This window comes from Agelaius tricolor, unplaced genomic scaffold (assembly GCF_023055355.1).
Source record: "Agelaius tricolor isolate 1412-34295 unplaced genomic scaffold, bAgeTri1.0.p SCAF_20, whole genome shotgun sequence".
Classification (NCBI taxonomy): Eukaryota; Metazoa; Chordata; class Aves; order Passeriformes; family Icteridae; genus Agelaius; species Agelaius tricolor.
Window position 1 is genome coordinate 11407714 of NW_027269280.1, and position 13242 is coordinate 11420955.

Sequence of the window (13242 nt, forward strand, 5' to 3'; positions counted from 1 at the left end):
ATTTTCAAGTTTTTCCTAAACCCTTTTTTGAGCCTGAGAAAATTTTGGGTATCCACAGCAACTTATGGTACTGTTCAGCTGTGTGAAGAAATATTTACTTTGTTCTGAATCTGTCACTCACTGTTTTCATTTGATGCTTTTGTAGCTTAAATATTGGAAGAGGCAGCAGGCACTCATTCCTCTTTCATTTTCTCTAAGTCACTCTCAGATAAACCCCTGCGGTGCCCTCTCTCAGGTTTCTGCTTCCCAAATTGAAGAGTGTTGGACTTGTACAGAAACCATTTCATCCTTAACTAAAAGTTCCTTCCTCTCCTTTAGCCCTGCTGTGGCCTCTGCTGCAGTGGGACAGCAGCCATGGGAGCACGCTGGGTTTGTGATCTTGCTCTGCCTGCCAGCACTCACTTGGATTTTTTTGATTGTGCTCAAGCTTTGAGCTGATGCTTTCACTGAACACTCTGCCTTGCTCGTGCTATCACTTGGCCCCTGTGACTCAGTTTCCCATTAGTAGCCTGGGGAGGGGGTAACCATTGCTCACCCCATTTATGAATCCACACTGGCAGTCATGGCCAGGGTGTCCAAGGCCTCATTTCCATGTCATCCATCCCTGCAGGGTCTGCAGCCTGTGTAGCTGGGCTGGGACTTTGGGCTCCCATCTGTGTCTGGGGAAGGTTGTGGCTTCCTCCCTGGCACAGCCAAAGGGGCTTCCTGGAGTGTGCACTGCCTGATGTGCCCATGCCCCTCTGTGCAGTGCCAGTGCCATGGCAGTCCCTGCTGCCCTTTCCCCATGCCCACCTCTGCAGTGCCAGTGCCATGGCAGTCCCTGCTGGAGCTGCTGCCCTTTCCCTGTGCCCCTCTGAGCAGTGCCAGTGCCATGGCAGTCCCTGCTGGAGCTGCTGCCCCTTCCCTGTGCCCCTCTGTGCAGTGCCAGTGCCATGGCAGTCCCTGCTGCCCTTTCCCCATGCCCCTCTGAGCAGTGCCAGTGCCATGGCAGTCCCTGCTGGAGCTGCTGCCCTTTCCCTGTGCCCCTCTGAGCAGTGCCAGTGCCATGGCAGTCCCTGCTGGAGCTGCTGCCCTTTCCCCATGCCCATCTCTGCAGTGCCAGTGCCATGGCAGTCCCTGCTGCCCTTTCCCTGTGCCCTTTTCCCCATGCCCCTCTGTGCAGTGCCAGTGCCATGGCAGTCCCTGCTGCCCTTTCCCTGTGCCCCTCTGAGCAGTGCCAGTGCCATGGCAGTCCCTGCTGGAGCTGTGCCCTTTTCCCCATGCCCCTCTGAGCAGTGCCAGTGCCATGGCAGTCCCTGCTGGAGCTGCCCTTCCCCAGCACAGTCGGGCTGTGGCCGCAGTCCCAACGTCCCTGCCCGCCACGGGGCTGCTCTCGTTTGTATGCTGGTCAAGCTGGCTTCCAATGACAATCCTAATTATGTTTGCCTTGTGTATGATGGAGGTTACATTTCTGACTGATTTTGCCGGGCTGGAAGTGTAATTGATTAATTTAGAGTTTAAGAAGGGAAAGAGGATTAAGGCGGAGGTGAGGCTGTGCTGCCAGACGCTGCATTGACTGCTTCACACTTTCACAGCTTCAGCTTTTGTTTGCCTGCAAACCAGCTTGTCTGAGCTCCCAAGTTGTTATTTCTCGTGGCTCTGAGCTTGCTGGCAGATCCCTCAAAGCCAAGCCTCCTGCTGGGAAGGGAGCTGTAGCTCTGGAGACATACATGCAAAGAGCTAGGGCAGGCTCCAAATTTAATTCCACTGTATCTAGGGGCAAATGCACTTGGTTTGGCCATGAGCTATTCATGTGGGAGCTCCATGTCCCAAATACCTGCAAGCTCTGGACTGAACGAAGCAGCAGACCTGCAGAAGGTCCATCTGTCCATGACAGTGCAGTTTTGGGGAAGAATTCCTCTTAATAACAACCAATAGGGGGATTTCTTCCCTGAAACTGCAGAGCACATGGAGATGGGGAGATATGAGATGAACACAGCATCAGCTGGGCTCTGGTCTTAGGGATTTCCTGCAGCATCAGTGCTGGTGGAAGCAGCTGCAGCAGGCAGTCACTGCTGGGGCTCTGCATTTGATGGAGAAATGGCAGCAATAGCCCATGTAACATTCATTAGGTCTTAAAGCTTTTGCTTCTTGCAGCTGAGGTTCTCTTTGCAGCCCACGAGGCCCTTGGTGGTGTTCTGGGTCTGAGGCAGTGATGGGTTTTCAAAAGGACAGAGTTCTGCTATGTAATTATGGACACTGGTCTGCTCATTATTGAACAAATTATTCAGGTTCTTGCAGTGCCCATAAAAGCAGATTTGCTGGGGTGTTTATTGCCTGCATAGAGAATATTAACAACCAGTTACAGTGAAATTGGCCAACACTGCTGTGAGCACAGGGAAGGTCACCACTCTGCTCCAGTGACACATGGCATTTCCTTGACTTCTTAGCACAGGGGAATTCTGAGCTTCTGCTGCTTTCACAGTCAGTCAGTTTGGGAACTGAGATGCCTGGAGGATTTCTGTTACCTCCATTCTGGGAGCACACTGCATCCATTTTATTTAGATTAATTTTCTCTTGATTAAATTAAGGTGGGCTGTGAAGGTCCTGTGAGGTTTGGACTGACAGCCCTGCTCCAGCTGCAGTGGCTGTGGTGCCTGGCAGAAGGGCAGCTCTGAAAGCACCACCAGAGCTGTTCCTCACTGCTCTGGGAGCCGTGGGGCTGGCCAGACCCTCCTGTCCCAGTCAGGAAGGGAATCACACCCCTGCATGGTGGGGCATCTCTTCCAGCCATGTGGGGCTTGCAGAGGGAGGTGCTGGCAAGCTCTGGCTCTGCTCACGTTCTGCCCCAGACTCACACTTCCCCTCTCTTCCCTTCCACCTTTTGCACCTCTCCACTGCCACCTGGACCTCTGTGTGCTTCCCAGACACCTTTTCTGTCCTTCCCAGCCCTCTGCTTTCCCCCAGCAGACACACAAGACCCTCCAGAGGAAGGAGGGGACAGTCACTGGGAGCATCAGGAGACCTTCCAAGGTCCTCTTGGTGACACCTTGTGCTTTTGATCAGCCTGGAAAGGGGAGCAGTAGAGTTAAAAGAACAGCAGAGCAATGCAGTTAATGAAGCAAATGCTGCAAAAGTCACTTCCAGGGCAGCCTGTGGTCCAAGGGGCTGCTTTTCTGCTCAGCCACTGCCTTTGTTTGGGGCACAGAGGTGGCTCTTGCCTGCCTGCAGATGCTTTCACAGGGCTGTTGGGCCATGTAGGGGAAGGCTCTGGGCATCTTCAGGCATTTCCATACCTTAGACCATTTAAGAAGCAGATCTAAGACAGGAGAAACATTGGAGGAAAGCCTTGCAAGGACTTAAAATGCACCTTGCCATGGGGCTCTGGCACTTCCAGCTTTTAAGAGGCAGAAATGTCTGATCTTATAATACATCCCTCTGGAATCTCCTTTATTTTTGTGTGTATGTGTATCATGAAAATATTTCTGAAGAACTTTTAGAAAACCTGGCTTAGAAGCTCCTCATTTGAAAGCTATGGGCTGGAGTTATGGTTTCATAAAAGAATTAAATCATCTTAAAGCCCCTGCAGGAGAGGCTGAAGGCAGCACCTGGTGCTGCTAAGCTTCTTTTGGAATTTGAAACCACTAAGTGCACAGATTATACTGGCTCTAAGCATCTTAGCAAGCAGCTCTAAACCACTGAGAGCAACCACAGGCCCTCAGGGGAGTGTATGGACCAGGCACTGGAGGCCAGGCTGTGGAGTCTGAGCAGACACAGAGCATGCAAGTGCTGCTGGTTTGAGGGGTGCTCAGTGCTCCCATCACTGCCTCTGGCAGAGGGGAGCAAGTCCAGCCAGCACATGACACATTAGATGTCCTTCTGCTGAGGAGATGGTCTCCCTAGGACTCTCATGTTCTCCAAAGATCTCAGCACTTCTTAAAATGTGTTTACAGTTCATGGAAGGCCTGGAAAAGCAACCAACTGTTATTAGTTCTTTTCAGTGTGACTATTTTTTCTCCATTTATATCCAAAGATAAAAAGACATCTCTTGTCTAAAAAAACCCCAAATGTTTGAAGAAGCAGAACTTGGAGTGGGAATTGAGGCATAAAAGCCTTTTTTGAGCATTTCCTTCTCTGCCCAGCAGCCTTTGAGAGGCAGGCAGGTTGTTACACACAGTGACCCAGCATTTGGATTGAGATGGCTGATCAGGAGCAGGGCTCCAGGCCTGTCAGTGAGAGCCTGCTGTGGAAGGGGCTTCTCTGCTGCTCTGTCCTTCTCAGCCTCTGGAGCCTGGCCTGGAGCTGTCCCCAGGACCTAGCATGAGTCTCTCTCCAGGTTTTGCCCAGGTCACTAGGGCCACCCACTCCAGCCTTTAAAAGGTAAGAACCACTGAGCCAAACTGACCTGTTTGACCATGGATGAATTTGGATTTTACACTGCAGGCATCTGAATTGCATTTTGTCTCTCACCTACAACACCCTGAAGGATTCCCCCTGTGGGTTTGACCCAGGTGATCCCTGGCCCCACTGCATCTGCAGGGCAGTGCCAGGAGCAGACAGACAGGAAAGGGTAGTGCTGCTGGAAAAGCAAACAGGCTTTTCCTTGGAGACTTGTCTGTGTCATTAGTACCTGGCATCACTGAGCTGCTCAGCACAAAAGCTCTTTTGGGCTTTGCCAAGCTCAGGTTTGGTTTGGATACACCCGTGTGTGCCACTTGTGCCCTGTGCACAGAGCTTGCTGCTCAGTGCCACCCTGCACATGCTGTCCCTCGTGCCCTGCCACGGATGGAGCCGTCCCAGGCCGGCTGTCAGAGCCTGTGATCCTCACCAGAGCCATTAACTGGGTTAACCTTTGAAATAAAGTGAATTTCTAATGTCACAACAGCAGAGGCCAGCATACAAACTTGCACCTTGCCATCCTTTTTTTCTGTCACAGAAAGCACTTTGGCTTTTCCTGTGCTGACCACAGCAGTTCTGCGTGGCTGAGCCCTTGTTTGCCTCAGCGCGTCACTCCACACGGTTCATGGGGAAGGAATTTCATCCACACCTTAAAGAAATTGAGGAAGATGAAGTTGGGAAGGCTCTGGGGTGCAGGTCCTGCCTCAGTGATTGCAGTGCTGAAAAGGAAGAAAACCAGGAGGAAGAGTGAGCTGCTTTAGAGGAGCTACCTTGTGACAAATGCTTAAAGAGCAGTGACTAAGGGCTTCCCTCCTTGGCACCATCATCCCACAGGACAAAGGAAAGGTGCTGGGTGCCACTCCTCAGAACTGGCCTGAGCCCAGAGGGACCTCGGATGGGGTCCCTGCCCTGGCTGCCTCTCTCCACACTCCGGGGATCAGGTGCTATTTATTGTCCTGGAGGCTGATGGCCAAGGTGCAGCCTCCCACTGAAACAGGACAGGCCCTCCCAGGGAGGATTTTCACCCTCCTTTTGATGCAGTTTGATCCCAACCAGGTACAATAAGTTTATATATTCAGTTTTGACTGGCTTTGGATGCACTTTGAGCCCAACCAGGTATATTCAGTTTGTATATTCAGTTTATATATTCAATTTTGACTGACTTTTGGCACAGTTTGAGCCCAACCAGGTATATTCAGTTTATACATTCAGTTTTGACTGACTTTTGGCACAGTTTGAGCCAAACCAGGTATACTCAGTGAGCCTGAGCTCGGTGAGGAGCAGCAGATCCCGGAGGCAGGGGCACGGGTGCCACAGCCCCACCGGGCTATGCAGCTTCCCCGCAGCCCTGGCGGCGCTTTGGCCGGACAGGAGGGGCTGTGAGGGGGAGCAGCAGGGCAGAGGCAGCGGGGCCAGCCCGTGGAGGGGCCAGCCCGTGGAGGGGACAGCCCGTGGAGGGGACAGCCCGTGGAGGGGACAGCCCGTGGGATGGCCGCTGGCATTGCCATGGCAGAGCCCCTCGGGCAGCGGCAGCGCCGGCTCCCGGCAGCGCCTCCCGTCTGTGCCATCTAGTGCCCAGCGCCAGAACGGGACTGACCCAGGCTCTCACCCGCAGGGGAACGGCCCGGCTGCCCTGGAGGACAGGAGGCTCTCCCCTCCCCGGGCCAGGCGGGATGCGCTGGCCGGAGCCCTGAGATGCCGCAGCGCCCGCACGGAGAGCGGCCCTTGGCTCCAGGTAGGACCGGGGAGCGCAGCGGGGCCGGGAAGGAGGGAGCGGAGCTGCGGCTCTGCTGGGGCTGCAGGTGAGGAGAGCTGGGTGAGATCGATCTCCTGCTCCTTCTCAGCTGGGCGAGATCGATCTCCTGCTCCTTCTCAGCTCCGGGTAGGGACAGGAAGGCTGGAGGCTCCTGCGAGTCCCTCTGCTTTTCAGGCGTTGTGTTCCTGTGTTCCACACGTGTTTTAAGGGGTGAACATAATGATCTCTGACTGGAATTCTCTGCTGCAGTTAGCTGTGCTTGAGTGAACACTCTAGACTGAAAACACTTCATTTTTTTAGTGTGTTAGGCATAATCTTTGTTATGCCATTTCTTAGGTAAATTCCTTTTATTATTATTTTTTTCAAAAGTTTCCATGGCTGTAGCTTGATTTGCCAGCTTTGATTCTTAACTCTGCCTCTGTCCTCTTTATCCTTTTCAAAGGAATACTTTTCCTCTTTACAGACCCAGTTTCATTTATAAGCTTTAAGAGCCAATGATTCAGGAGCTAACAAATTCTTGCTTCCTTCTTGCTGCATTTTTTCCCCCCAAATCTTTGTAAGAGATTTAACGGTGGTGTAAGGAGCTTCTAACTCAAACCCATCAATATATATCTGTCCTTCATATTGGTTTATCACAGCCTGGCATTACATATTTCTCTATATTGAATTTCATCAGCTGTTATTTGCCCTGTTTCACAGATGTTTTCAAGTTTTGACATTTTCCACAACTTCTGCTAGCTCCATATGTTATCTTTACTATTTCATTACTGGGTCACAAGTAAATATATTTATCATGCTGCCTCTGGCATCCATAGGACACCCCACTCAGCTTTTTCCACGTGAAGTTCTGATCATTCCTTCTTCTCTTGTAACTTGTATTGGATTGAAAATGATCACCTGACAGCTGCTTCCCAGGATATCCTGTTAGTGATTTTGGGGGGTTAGCAGTTAAACTGCTCAAGGAGCAGATGAGCATATCCTTGTTCTTGGGATCACATCCAGTATCTGTGAGCTCTGCTGCTCTTCCCTTGTGAGCTTGTCTGTGGGTTTGCCTCTCCAGGATATATTGCACAGGCACATCGTGCTGCTCCTGAAATGTAACATTTCCTACTGATCTTTTTTCCCCTTGGTACCTAAGTAAGGCTGATTGCTTAGGAAGTCTTGGGAGCCTTTTCAGACATGAAGAGGTAGCAGGGCCCCTTAGCACTGGTAGGTGACTGGCTGTAGTGAAAGCCTGGTGCTTTTGGAGCTGGCATGCTTAGAGCTCTCCTGGGTCTGCTATTGATCTTGGCATGTTCCTGCTTTTGAAGGGACTGATCTTTGAAACCAGGCTCCAGGAAATCATTTAAGGATGTGTTTACATCCTGCTGAGCACTGAAACTGTGAGGATTTCAGTGGGAAGGAAACTCATCTTGAAAGAGACCCAGTCTTTATCTGCCTTCCCTAATTAGCACTCTATCTTCCTGGAGGTGATACTCTCCACAGCATCCCCTTGGCAGCAGGAAGCCAGTGCTGGGGTTAAGTCCCCACTTGGCCAAGGCTTACCTGGTCCTGTGCCCTGAGAATTCTGTTTCTGAGCTGGGGGCAGGTGCTTGCTGTGCTGTTTGCACACCTGGGGTGCCCTTCTGCCAAGGCACAGTTGGTTCTCCAGCAGGCTCCCAGCTCCTCACAGGTCTGTAAGCTCTTTTATTGCTGTCTCTCAGTTCTTTGGAACTCACTTTCTGGGGTTTCACACCTTCCCCCGTGTAATCCACTCCCAGGTCTGTTGTGGGCCACAATCAGGCTTTAAAGTGTTTGGGTGCCAGCAAGAGTCCATTCTGTGGTTTCTTCCCAGAGCTGCTTAATTAACAGGGAAGCCCAAAATCTCTGTTTTGCATGAAAGCAAATGGAGGCTTGGGCAGGCAGTGTGATTGATTGCAATCATTTAGCCCCAGAAACAGGGGAAAACCCTTTCACTCCCCACACCTCAGTGCTGTAACCCCAAGGCCACGTGTGTCCCTTCCCCCAGCCCCTGCAGCAGGGTCAGGGTGGGTGCCCAGCTGGAGCTGGGGAGGTTTGGTACAGGGGGATCCCCTCCCCTGTGCTGAGGAGGTGTCTGGCCTCACCTGCATCATCCTCATCTTCTCTCGTGGCATGGCAGGGCTGTGCCTGGGCAGGGCTCAGCTGAGCCTGGCTCAGGAAGGGGCTGTGTGTGTGACAACTGTGTCCCCAAACGTCCATCCCAGCTTTAATTACTCTGACACTGCTGCCTGGGTGTAATTAGCAGTTGAGAAAATCTGACTGTGATTTTAATAAGCTGACAGTAATGCAATTTGTCTTTTCTGTACGAGATGCTTTGCAAATAAAAGCTGTAATTAAAAAGCACATGCACAGGGCAAACAGCAACTGTGCTGTGGGTGTGTGACTGCTCTGTGAGCAGCGTGCCTGGCACATGGCCTGGCCTGGCACAGGGGTCCCCCTTTGGGACAGTCTTCATCATGGGGTTCCTGAGAGAGTGTAAAAGCTGCAGCATGTAAAAACTGCAGGATTTGCCTCAATTGTGCCTTTTACAAAAGGCTCTTCCCAGTCTTCACAGATGTCCTTTGATATAATGTTGGTTGTTGATAAGAATAAGTCTCCTGGGTGTCCTCCTCCCCATTGCTTTTCATTCCTGTCACTATTGTGTTTCTGTGTTCTCACCCAGGAGCCCAAATTAGCTTGAGGCTGGTGGGATCTCTGTGGCAGAGGCCAGTGAGGCAGCCAGGGTGGCATGGGGGGAGCCAGGAAGCCTTTTCAAGACCAGCCAGCTTTTCTGGTAGCCTCAGATGTGAACAGTCAGACCAGGCCCTGGACTCTGCCTCTCCTTCCTGCTCCTTCCTGCTCTCTTTAAAAAAATCCATATCTATAAAAGGATAATCTCTTTTATCTAGTCTTCTGTCTCTGCACAGTTCTGTCCTGCCCTGCTGGAGTTCAAGGTTCATTTCTGGCAGTGGGAGCTCTCACAAGGAAGCAGCCCTGTTAAACCCTGTTTCCCACAAACCCCCTGACACATCAGGCTGACCTCACTGCAAAGTATTCCTCTTCCTCAGTGCTGGGGGGCAATGTGAGGGGACAAGGTGGGCGACAGAGGCACAGCAGCTGTCAGGAAATGGTTATACCCACAGCATCAGAGGGTTGGCTGGGGAGAGGGGGAACATTGCTCCAGCCTGTGGGAAGCCCTTTTGCCTCTATCTGCAGGGGAAGGTGAGAGCCTTTCCCATGGAAGGCCACTCGACCCTGCAAAGTGCATTTGTGCCTGATGGCGCTGATTGCTGTGGCTCTGAAAGTTTTGGAGGTGTCTGTGTTTGTAGTACCCCTGCTCTGGAGCTGTGGGAGACACCCTGACCTTTGGGAGTGCATTGCCTGTGGCATCCCATGCTCTGCCATGCTCTGCCTGGGAAGGTCAGGGGCTCAAGGGGCTCAGGTGGATAGAGGGGGTTTAAGCAGCTTTGTGCTGTGCCATGCAGGTGAGACTGGCCCACTCTGCCAGCTAAATGCAGCCCTGGCACGGTGGGCAAACAAACCAAGCCCTCCCCAGAGATCAGGGGAAACCTGGCAAAGCCTCTGTGGGTGCCAGTGGAAATGGGAACAGCTGTGGGAAAGCACCAGGATGTGCCCCATGCCAGCCCAGAGAGGCTGAGCAGCCCCTGTGGGGGGGAGAGGGAGAGGGGGAGCTGCTGAGCTCCTGTGCAGGGCTGTGTGTCCATCCCTGTGCAGGGCTGTGTGTCCAGCAGGGCTGTGTGTCCAGTCCCTGTGCATGGCTGTGTGTCCAGCAGGGCTGTGTGTCCATCCCCTGTGCAGGGCTGTGTGTCCAGCAGGGCTGTGTGTCCATCCCTGTGCAGGGCTGTGTGTCCATCCCCTGTGCAGGGCTGTGTGTCCATCCCCTGTGTAAGGCTGTGTGTCCAGCAGGGCTGTGTGTCCATCCTCTGTGCAGGGCTGTGTGTCCATCCCCTCTGCAGGGCTGTGTGTCCATGCCCTGTGCAGGGCTGTGTGTCCATCCCCTGTGCAGGGCTGTGTGTCCATCCCCTGTGCAGGGCTGTGTGTCCAGCAGGGCTGTGTGTCCATCCTCTGTGCAGGGCTGTGTGTCCATGCCCTGTGCAGGGCTGTGTGTCCATCCCTGTGCAGGGCTGTGTGTCCATCCCTGTGCAGGGCTGTGTGTCCATCCCCTGTGCAGGGCTGTGTGTCCATCCCTGTGCAGGGCTGTGTGTCCAGCAGGGCTGTGTGTCCATCCCCTGTGCAGGGCTGTGTGTCCAGCAGGGCTGTGTGTCCATCCCCTCTGCAGGGCTGTGTGTCCAGCAGGGCTGTGTGTCCATCCCCTGTGCAGGGCTGTGCGTCCCTCCCAAAGCCCAGTGTGTGTTCCCAGAGCTGTGCTGCTCCAGGCTCTGCCTCCAGCCCAGCTGGCCCCCTCACACTTTCCAGCACAGGTTCCAAGTGCTTTGAGGCAGAGGTTTGTATTCTGATCTCTCATTAGGAAATGGCCATTTCTGGTGCCCTTGGCAGCACCTAAACAAACAAGCCCTGAAGGAGACTGGGACAGGCAGGAGGTGAAGCAGGCAGGGACTCTTTTCTCTGATCTGTGCTTGAGGGGTGAGTCCTGTTCTCCTGCATGAGGCATCTCTCAGGACAGGAGACTGGTTGGTGTTTGGGCACCATCCTTTCCTCTGCCCTGTGTTATGCTCTGCCCAGAGAAGGAGATGCTGCAAGCACCAAACCTGCCAGATTTCTGCATTCAGGTGCAGAGGCCAGTCAAGACTGGAGTCTCCTTTTGTAGGAACTTTGTGGTGCCCTTCTGGACAGCACAGTCACCCAGTGGTTTCAGTGTACAGCCCTGGGCTGTGGAAGCTGAACGTGCTCAGTGCTTTGCTGTGGTGGCTGTGAGAGGAGCCTGTCCCACAGGTGGGCTGTGGCTCGTGGTGTGCCCCAAGACTGACCTGTGCTGTGTATTTCTGTCCTAAGGTCAAAACTGATGGGCTGCAAATGGCCACACAGACATGAACTGTATTGCCCAAGCCTTAGCTGGGCTAAATGTGAGCCTGAAGCACTAAGACATATTGGATCTGCAGTGAGTGACTTTGAAAAGAAAAAAAATCATTTATTTCCTGAGGCTGTTGTTCTGGGGAGCAAATCCAGAGAGTATGAAGTGCTGACAACCACTGGAATAAAAGAGTTGTATGTCCAGATTTTCATTTGGGACATGAGCTGTCTTGCATGGTGTGCACCTTTCCTGTGTAGTGCTGTATGAGATATTTGTGTGTCTGCTGAGCACCCTCCTCGCCTGCCCACAGCAGGGAAAGGGGTCCCAGTGTAAAGGTCCATGAAACTCTTGCTTTGGGTGTTCATCCCAAGTTAGGTTTGCCCTCTGAAGCCTGGCAGTAGTGTAGCCAGGATGTACATAGTCCCTGTCCACTCGGTGCAAATTCATCCACAGCCCTCTCAGGGACTCAGTGGGCTTTCTTCCCTCACAGCACCTTACAGCCACCAGTGGCTCTTGGCTGGGTTGATTCCCACCCCTGTGTGAGCCCAGTGGCCCTGCAGAAGCCCCCCAGGGCTGGGGAAGCAGGGTGACAAGTGGGGAGGACAGATCTGGGGGTGGCTGCACTGCTGCTGTGCCCATCCCTCCCTGAGAGGCTCCACCCTGACCCTGCCAGGGGTCCCAGTGAAATCTTGCCACACTGAGGTAACCCAGGACAGATTCTGCCTTACCAGGACATCCTGAATTTGGTGCTGAGAGGTTTCATTTGTTGCTCCAAGAGCAGTAGAGTTGATCCTTCAGCAGAAACTGCTGAGAAAGGAACAAGAAGTTGTGGGGCTTCCTGAGAAGCACAGCTCTCACAAGGCAAAGTTTGGGTGGGCTGCACACTCAGATCTCTGGGTCAGTGTTCATTCATGTCCAGGAATAACTTCTGAGCCTTCCATCTCCAAGTCCTACTGATTCTTAAGCAGAATGGAAAGTGGACCTTGGCTCTTGCTGCTAAAGTCTGTGTTCTTCTGGTTTTAGAGCCCTCTTACTTGGGTTAGACTTTAACAGTGATTAGTTACCCAGCAACTTTCTGTAATAATCTGCAAGTTTTCCATTAAGTGGCAAACACTTTGTCCTTCCCCCAGCACCTCTGTTGCAATCTAATCTGTCATTTTTCCCAAGGAGATGGAGGGTGCTACCTTCACGTTTTATTAATTTCCTGTTTCCAGTGGGGGAGAGCCCAAAGCCATGAGGAGCACTGAGCCCAACATCCCATGGAGCTCCAGGCCCAGTGCAGCAGATCAGTGTCAGCTCTGCTCTCACCTCAGCTGCCTCTGGATTTACTGTAAATATCAGGCATGTGACAGGGAAGAAAGGTGATGTCTAGGAATGTGGTTAAGGGATCTGGGGAAAGATTCCTTATTCCAGCCCAGGCACTGACCTGCTCTGAACCCCTGGGCAAGATTGTCTCTGTTGTCCTGTCTCTGAAGTGGGGATATGAATGCTTTTATCATGTGGGCCTGTAAGGCTCCTTGGCCCTGAGAGTGGCTTTAAAATGCTGTTAGGTAGTGATTTTTTTTCTGGTGATAATGGTAAGAATTCAGCAGTCTGGACAAGTTATGGAGTTTGGAGATCTTCTTGTAGGTGCAGCAAGTACTGGAGGTTCATATTTGGGAGGCAGCTTTGCACAGTGTCCCCTGTGTCTCTGTCTCTTACCAAGAGTATCATTGGAAAAATAAGGGAAGGAACCTATTCTGACTCTGTTCCTCCTCTTTGTGTTTACAGTTTGGGTAGAATTTACTTTGTCACCTACCCAGCATGTTTAGGTTGTCTCCAAACAGTGCTGTAAAAACCATGCTGCATCTTGAGCAAGTGGGGAGCTTTCCTTGGGATGGATGGGGTCTGCTGCAGTTGTTGTACTGAAAAGGGTCAGATTCCTGTTTGGATAATGATAACAGAACACCTCAATGTTAATTTTTTCTGTTTCATTGCCAAGAGCTCCAAAGCCAGGCCTTCCCCAAAACAACAGAACCAGAGGGAGTAGTTTATTGAGATTATGTCATTTACAGAAGACTGCAAACACAGTAGAGCAAATCTTACATCTGTAAGAGAGAGCTAGTTTATCCTGGAT

General features: G+C 52.1%; 1 protein-coding gene across 2 annotated transcripts in view; it reads left to right on the top strand.

Moving 5' to 3' along the window:
• The first annotated feature begins 5843 nt into the window (after window positions 1-5843).
• Window positions 5844-13242, top strand: part of GGT1 (gamma-glutamyltransferase 1) — a 32371-nt gene continuing 24972 nt past the window's right edge. The window contains exon 1 of one of the 2 annotated variants that reach the window (XM_071445619.1): window positions 5844-6112. In XM_071445619.1, coding sequence (XP_071301720.1) covers window positions 6073-6112 — 40 coding nt within the window. In that variant the 5' untranslated portion in view covers window positions 5844-6072. The remainder of the gene's footprint in view (window positions 6113-13242) is intronic. The other variant, XM_071445623.1, reaches the window with a different exon arrangement.